Source organism: Musa acuminata, chromosome BXJ3-9 (genome assembly GCF_036884655.1).
Source record: "Musa acuminata AAA Group cultivar baxijiao chromosome BXJ3-9, Cavendish_Baxijiao_AAA, whole genome shotgun sequence".
NCBI lineage: Eukaryota > Viridiplantae > Streptophyta > Magnoliopsida > Zingiberales > Musaceae > Musa > Musa acuminata.
Window position 1 is genome coordinate 3,969,005 of NC_088357.1, and position 8,599 is coordinate 3,977,603.

At 36.9% G+C, this 8,599-nt stretch overlaps 1 protein-coding gene across 1 annotated transcript; it reads left to right on the plus strand.

Annotated features, from left to right (window-relative positions):
• LOC103997085 (protein tesmin/TSO1-like CXC 5) lies at positions 1-7,589 on the plus strand. Its single transcript, XM_009418227.3, has 8 exons — positions 1-595; positions 1,324-1,431; positions 3,102-3,279; positions 3,873-4,229; positions 4,574-4,668; positions 4,784-4,878; positions 6,368-6,769; positions 7,194-7,589. Exons 1-8 carry the CDS (start codon positions 357-359, stop codon positions 7,403-7,405), a joined length of 1,686 nt encoding a protein of 561 aa, XP_009416502.2. The 5' UTR covers positions 1-356; the 3' UTR covers positions 7,406-7,589.
• Positions 7,590-8,599: the final 1,010 nt, after the last annotated feature.

An 8,599-nucleotide genomic window follows, 5' to 3' on the forward strand; every position in this document is an offset into this window, starting at 1 on the left:
TTCCACCTCCCCTCCCCCTCTTCCTCTCCTCGTGCTCGAAAATTTTCCCTCACCCCAACAAGAATCCCACCCCGCATCCTCCTCCTCGGCCATCTCCCGCCGCCGCCGCTCCTCTCGGTAGGTCGCCGCCGCTCGATTCCTTCTCCGACGCTGGAGATCTCCGCGCCGCCGCGGGCCTTTCCTTTGTTCCCAGATTCAGCGGCGACCTCGAAGTTCTCGAACGCCCGATCTGAGGCGGTATCTACTTGTTCGGAACCCATAGGGGGTTCGGATTCCTCCAGAAGAGGTGGAATTCGGAGGGAAATTTCTGGCGTTCTTCTTGAATCGATTCTTGGATCGGCGATTGACGGGTTCCAATGGAGCAAAGCGGTCAGCCGGCTGCATCGGCGCCGTCTGATTTCCCTCCGAGAAAGCTCGTCCGGCATCTGGATTTCACGGCTGCGGCTTACGGCGGAGCTTCCTCTTCCGCGGCTGTATCGGTGTCTATCGATCCGCCGCAGCAACCGCAGCAGCCGCCGCCGCCGCCACCGCCGCGGCCCGCGCCGGCTTCTCTGCCAATATCGCGACCCGCAATTTCCTCAATTGCCGTAGCCGCGTGAGTAACGGGTTTTATCTGATTCATGAAATCTTTTAGGAGTCGGGCAACCTCTTTTCAAATTTTAGGTTAGGTTTCGGTGCATCGATTTTGAGATTTTTCCGAATTTTTATATCAAAGGCATCAGCATGAGACTTTTCCCTCTTTATGCGAAAATGTTTCTGCTGTGCTCTCATTTTGAGACCCCGTTTTTGAACTCATTTCAAATTCGAAAATATGACCCAAGAAGATTTTCTTTTGCTATTTTCGGTTGTTGTTTTGGCCTTTAATTCTCTTTCACTTTACACTACGAATTTAAATCTTGTTATACTTGGAGACGTCCTGTATTGAAACTTGTCGAGAATGATGATATATTAGAAGAGGGAAATTGCATTTTTACCTCATGTGATTAGTGTTTCAATTGGTTGAATTTAATAGATTTCCTCTTTCTTTTTGGTCTTCTGCTTCTTGTCTGTCATAATTGTCAGTGACTAATATGTAAAATGTGCCCCGGTCATGCATCAAAATTTATTCTCAGGTACTCTGGTATTGAACATGCCGAGAATCTATTGCTTATAGAATTGTATTCAGATTGTTTACAGTGACATAAGAATCGTGGTAATGTACCTGTTACCATTCTTGAGGATTACTCGGCAGTAGATAAGCTTTTGTATTTACTTGATGTCTACATTTGTTATATTTACTAACTGCAAGGGATTGGCTCACAATTTTACTATGATCCATTTCAGCAAGACAGAATCACCCAAGTCACGACCACGACTGTTATATGATGCAAAAGATGGTACACCAACAAGAAAAAAGAACTGCAACTGCAAACACTCAAAATGCTTGAAGCTGTACGTGAAATAACCTTTTGTTATGTAACTTTTGTCAGCTTACTTAGAAGTATCATTTGTGCCCCATGCTGTTACTAATTGCATTATTACTTCACACTAAATACATGCTACTTGTGATGTGCTAATAATTGTTTGCCATTTATTTCTTCAATATCATCTATAATCCTAGGCATACACATTTGACAGATGTCACATGCCATAAACAGTGTCTCTTGGCAGAATAGGATCCAAAATTATGAAATCTGTAATAATCATTATAAGGAACTAGCATTCTTGTTTCCATTATCCTTCAATCCGTCTCCTCTAGAAGACTCCTAAGAAGTATTGTTTCATAAGGCATCTTAGTTTTGCAAATACTTCATGCACCAGTTGTTATCTGCCAAAGTCAGTTATCTTGACTCGAAATGTTTCTGGAGATGAATAAAGAATCTGAGTCTTTGCAGTTGCCTCTACTGTAAAGTTTCAAGAGCATGATCAAGTTGGCATAAAGACTTGCTCCCATTTCAAAACTTGCTCATCTGTTGGTAAATGGCAAAACATAAGTGAGCTCTAATAGACCACCGTCCATGAGGATAGCTCCTTTCAGAACAGTTTATTCTTTATGGTTGAACTACCTAAACAGCAACCTAATATGAAAATGAGAACCTTCCTTTACATTACCCTGGAATTTCATACTTGATTCTTTTGCTGCCAAAGGAATTAACAATAACACCCTGGGATATCATACTTGATTCTTTTTTTTTGCAATAGGAATTAACAGCAAATCTCTTGTAGCTTTGGTGAATTAAGGACAGTACTTTCCTGTCTGACTCCTTCCGGTGAGAAATTGACATCCTAAATTTATGGAAGTACAGGAATTATGATATTATATTAATGCAACACATGCTTTTGATGACTGAGACATACAATTTGGTTGTTGAATAACTTGGTTGATACTAGTTTCATATACAAGTGGGTTTGTGTTTGTAAGATTGGTCAAATATAAAAGTACAAGCATATAGTACTGTCACAAATCAAACTTTGGGATGGCAATAGCTTGTTTTCGATAAACCTATGGCAATAGCTGATTTATGAATGATTTTCAGGAAATTAATGTAATGGTGGTTGATGGAATTATTCCGTCAAATTCATTATCCCTATCTAAAGTTTCAAAATCAAGAGTAAGCTAATCATTAGTGTCACAATGAGTAATGATGAATGAAAAAGCAAGGAAAAGCTCTCTGTGCTAATTCTTGAAAAGGCTTACACTAGCAGAAAAGAGTTGGTTATTTACCTGCTTCTCTGAAGTGAATCTTGTTTTGCACACGGAATAAAGAAAGTGTTTTGCCTATTGGCTCCACAAGTATGCAACAGAACAATAGGCTGCTTGACTATGCTAGGGATGATCACATTAAATTCTCAGTGAAGAAATATTCAAATATTAGTAGGTAGAAAAATTCATGTCGATTTTGAATTGACTTGTTTCAATTATTCATCTAGAGCATTCAATGCTCACATGGAAGTGTCAGTGTGAAGTATACCAAATTTTGTGGTTATAAAGATTCATACTGATTCAGTCATTCAGTGTTGAACTTAGCTTTGCAATTAAGTACTCGATCATATGGCTGTATTTTCATGTTCTTCCTAAACTTGCTCATTGTACTTATGTTCTTTCATTATTGCACACTTAGGTATTGTGAGTGCTTTGCATCGGGAGTTTATTGTGATGGCTGCAACTGTTCAAACTGCTGTAACAATGTTGAGAATGAAGCTGCTAGACATGAGGCTGTTGAAGCTACTCTAGAGCGCAATCCTAATGCCTTTAGGCCTAAGATTGGCAGCAGCCCACATGCATCACGGGATGGCAGGGTATGTACTCAATCTTCTATTAAAACAAATCCTGATTTCTTATTTGGTTTCTTTCACAAGGTGCATGCCTATTAAGCATGTCTGGCACTTTTTTTTTTTGAGTTAGTCATCCTGTCTTACATGATATCTTGTAGCAATTCTGACCTGCGGTGACGACATATCTTGGTGAATTTGAAATCTCCTAAGGAATTGGCAGAACTACTGGTTATCAATTTAGCACAATGGTGTATAAGCATCTTAAATGTTTGTGTTGTCTTGCTTGCTCTTGGTGATAATTGCTAAATATTTGGCTGCTGACTCTTTAACTGGTACAAATCCTTTATATCCATGCCTAGTAATTTCCATGTTTCATATTTTGCCTTATATGCATATCTTATATGGAATCTCAGGTTTAGATTAGTATATATTGACATTTTTGAACCAGCTAGCTATCATCTTTATTATTATTAAATTCATTATTATTGTTTAAAGTGATGACAAGAAAAGATAAATGTTCAAGATTCTCTGAACTTCATCATATAAATACACACACACATGTATATATATAGCAATTGTTTGCCAAATTCTAATATCAACATGCTTATATGTGTTAGGATGAGGCAGGAGAACTTCCTTTGGTGGGAAAACATAATAAAGGATGCCATTGTAAGAAGTCTGGGTGCCTAAAAAAATACTGTGAATGCTTCCAAGCCAACATTCTCTGTTCTGATAATTGTAAATGTATGGATTGTAAGAACTTCGAAGGGAGTGAAGAGAGGAAGGCTCTCTTCCGTGGTGATCATGGAAGCGCTCTTTATATGCAGCAGGCAGCCAATGCATCCCTAAATGGGGCCATTGGCCCATCAGCATTCATGTCTCCTTCAGCATCTAGGAAGAGGAAGAACCAGGAGCTCTTCTTTGGTGCATCAATAAAGGATCAACCCACTAAAAGGCTTACACAACTTCCACAGGTAATTTTCTGATATGCACAACATTATAAAGAATACTTTGTACTTGGTATCTCCCTGAAATCTGTATAAAAGTATTAGTCAAAAATTTATTATTCTCTTTATAATTCCGCATTGCATTGTTAGTTTGACAACTTTGGATTATTGTACATGCAAGATCTACGTTAATTTGGTTTGTCACAGAGGCTCTTCTAATTTGACATTTTCACTTGATTATAAGCATTGAAAGAGATGAAACCACAGTCTATTACTACTCTTTTGACTTAAATTTGACATGATTGATCAATCTGTGCTTTATTATTTGACATTGAAGAAATAACATTACTGGAACATCCTATACTTATCAGGCTAGGACTTCATCACCAGCCTCTTGTTCTGCTTCCACTCCTGCAGCTAGTGCTATTAATACTGCTCCAATGGCATCTACTAAGGTCACTTACAGGTACAGATCTATCTTTCACTTTTCTTATTCTTTTATTTGGTCTATTTTGAACGTAGAGCTTTTAAACTGTAGTGTTCTATGCATTAAGATTTAACTTACTGTTGGTCATCTGAAGGTCTCTACTAGCAGACGTAGTCCAACCGGAGCACATTAGGGATCTCTGCAAGCTCTTGGTGATGGTATCTGGAGAGGTTGCCAAGACATTTGCTGGTATGTGTGATAATATATAGATAGACAGTTTGCAATAGCATATACTGTAATAAGGGACTCAACTGGACGAGTATTGTTTCACAGAATAGAAAAAGCTATACCTGCAAACACCTCCATTTTTAGCTTTCATACCTCAAGAAATTGTTAACCAATATAACGAAATGTGTTTAACATGTTTATATATAAAGGAGCAAATTCGAACCATATATTTCTTGTTCATTCCATCTCAATTTTTTTTTTCATTATAATCTTTTTTTTCTGATGATTCTGTAAAAGCAAATGGTTATGATCCTATCTTTCTTTACATTTTCTAGATGTTGACCATCTGGACTGATTTTGATTCTTTTGATATCTTTATTCTGATCATACTAGTGGCTTCTGAAAACTGAGTAACCAATATATGTCTTGAAATCATCATAATATTTTTACTCCTATTTCTAAGAATTCAACCATCAGAAAGTCATTGTTTTTTAGGTACATATCTAATATTTAATTGAATGGATAACACATGGAAACGGAAGGTTGTGCATGTGCTTATTGAGTAGCTGCTAGAACAGTGGTAACCGGTAGAAAATTCCCATTTCATGCCGTGTTCTCCCCAAAATAACAAGTCAGACCCTTTCTTATCTGAGTTTACATGCAACATCTTGTATTTTCCAAACTAATTAAGCTCCACCTCCCATCTGATATTTGCCGAAGAGATTTGATCAATGGAATTACGAAATTACCCTCATGTTAACAACATGAGATATCCTCATATTTCATTAAATGCTTTCAGTTATGGAAAACACCATTTAAATGCCTTCCTCAAAAAGCCACTGAACACAAGTAGACTGCCTCATGGAAATGGATTGTATGATGTGTGAAAGCAATTTGGGTAGATGAAGACAGTGGATTGGTGGAAGTGAGGAGGAAAACACGAGGGCCAGAGAAAGAGGGGGAAGAGTGGAAGGAAAAAGGACACTGGTAGTAACAGCGCGAAGATTTTATCTGTAATTATGAAAGAAGTATCTTTATTATTTGAATTGTCAATGTAAACATTTAAATGGTAAAATAATTTCATAAGCTTATCCTTTTGGCTAACAAAAGTTTGTCACAAAGGGCAGGATTTAGTTAGTTTGGATAACTCAGTGTGGGATGTAATTTTTGATAATTGCAGATTTAAATCATAATGTTGCAGAAATAGGATGGAATTCTCTCAAAAATGTGCATGCCATGTCACTTGCAATGTCATGCAGAATATTTTTAGTAAATAATTAATTATTTGGAGTTTAATGAATATTAGAATCTAAGAGATCTCTAACAAAAATTTTTGGCCTTAGTTATTTTGATACCGACAAATTTCTACTCTCTAAAAATTTTCCTTTGCTAACTATTAATGCTGCTTTTGTTCACTGAACGCTGCCCTCGTCTGTTAATGTTTTGAGTACTGATTTAAGTCATTAACATTTGTTTCTAATATATTTATTTTCCGAATTAAATTATTCAGACAGAAAAGTTCAGGAGAAGTTAGCAGAGAAGGAAAGCCAAGTTGAAAGCTCTCTCGTACCATCAGAACAAGAAATAGATCAGAGACAGAAAGATGCTGATATGCAGAAAGCATCAGTCGATGAGCATTCTAGTGGAATTCCTGCAGAAAAGATTAGCATGGAAGAGTCTGAATCTGACTGTGGGGATGAACAGAAGGGTGGAAGGCCAATGTCTCCTGGAACACTGGCATTGTTGTGTGATGAGCAAGACACGGTTTTTATGACATCTCAAGCTACTGGTACAACTCCAAGATCTTCCAACAACCACAACACATCAGAAGTCTATGCGGAGCAAGAGAGGTGTGTATTAACGGAGTTCAGAGACTATCTCCTCAAGTTAGTCACCTATGGACGAATGAAAGGTAAACATTTTTTTTCCATGAGTTATTATTTTGTCAAATATGTTTAGTTAATTTGAAGTACCGTTGATTGTGTTATCTCAGGATGATAGATACATGGACATTTTGTGTTTTCATCTATATTTCTTCATTTCTGAAATGTGTGTGATCTGTTAGTTACCTCCAGTTAGCCGATTTGGGTGTCTGGTAGTATGAGTCGAAGGATTGTCATGTGCGAATATACGAGTTGAAAAAGGGTCTTTTTCCCGAACCGAACTGACACATGCAGTCTTAGTGTCATAATGAGAAAACATTTTCTCTGGATAACAAAAAAAAAGACCTTATAATGATTTTATTTATTCAGACCAAGTCGATTACAAGAATCTGCTTCCTTGTGTTGTTGCATTACATATTCTGGCACTAATACATTCTTATCTGATTTATGCAGAAGAGAAATACTCATCCATGTCATCAAAGTGTGAAGTGTCACCGTGTCATATGGTATCAGCTCCAAATGGTGTTGCCAGAGGTGCGGCTGCTGCGGAGAAATCTCAGACAATGAAACTGGACCCCCCTAATTCTAATAAGTATCCTCCGGTTGAACAACAAATCATAGGGAACGGAGATATCAAACCTAAGATTGAGAAACCAGAGATGTGAACGAGTAAGCAAAAAGAAAATATAGCTACTCTCAGAACTCATTTCTGATTAATTCTCTAACACTCTGACAGCATGGATATGCTGTTGGAAGCTTATACTGTAACTCAGTCTATTATTTACAGTAGACTGAATCCTTTACAATTTTTTAACTCATTTTAAGTGCAATCTATAAATATTTTATCCATCGTGCTATGGTGTATCGGAGGTGGCATGGGTGATTATTGTGTGATTATTTTGCCTTTCACTAATTGCTCTACAAATTGATCCTTCTGTCCATGGAGTGCATGCACTTGTAACTTACGGCAGTAATTGTCATTTCTCAACATACCGATGTCAAGCCAAAACACAAGATGGGCAGGATTAGTTCTTGGTTTATGCTCTCATTGGTTTGGCCATATTATCATTGGTATGATTTTTGTTGATGTTTGATCATTTGTTATATTTCAGGTATCTGTTAAAGAAATATTCCATATGTGCAAGATGTATGTGCCTGGTTTCTCATGACAGAGGACCGATCGGTATAGGGATCCACACCTTGCTACAGAAGCTCTGGGAATAGCAAAACAACTCGTCGAGTTTGGTTAAAATAGAGGCTGGTTTATCAGTTTATAGAGGAGACAGATTTTAATTATATTTTTTTGAAAAACCAAAGGGTTCGATGGATCCAATTTAAGAAAAAAAAGAAAAAGGAGGACGCAATCTAAATGAATCCATCCAATACATCACGAAAAAAAAAGGGGCAGAGAAAGCAAAAAAAGTCAGCCCACTTTTTGTAGCATCAACAATCTAATTTGTAAAATCGAATTGATTGAAGATTTTAGTTCTTGGTTTTTTCAATCTAGCCATTCGCTCGATATAATTAATAATAATAATAATAATAATAATATTATTATTATTATTATAAAAAATAAGTGACAAAAACTAAATTCAATATCAGGACTTTACGATATACTATCAAAAATTTTACCGGCCAAACTAGTTGACACATTCGATCTAATCATTATTATCAAAACATAATTATTTTTATTAATTTATTAATATAAAAGGTTAATGATATCATCACAAGCTATTTTGACTCATAAAATTTTGCAGTCAGCAAGTTCTTAGTTTGATTTTTTTTTTAAATAAAAATTCCTTGATAGATCCAAATCCGAATGGAAAAAAAAAGAAAAAAAATGGTCATCCCCATCCCGC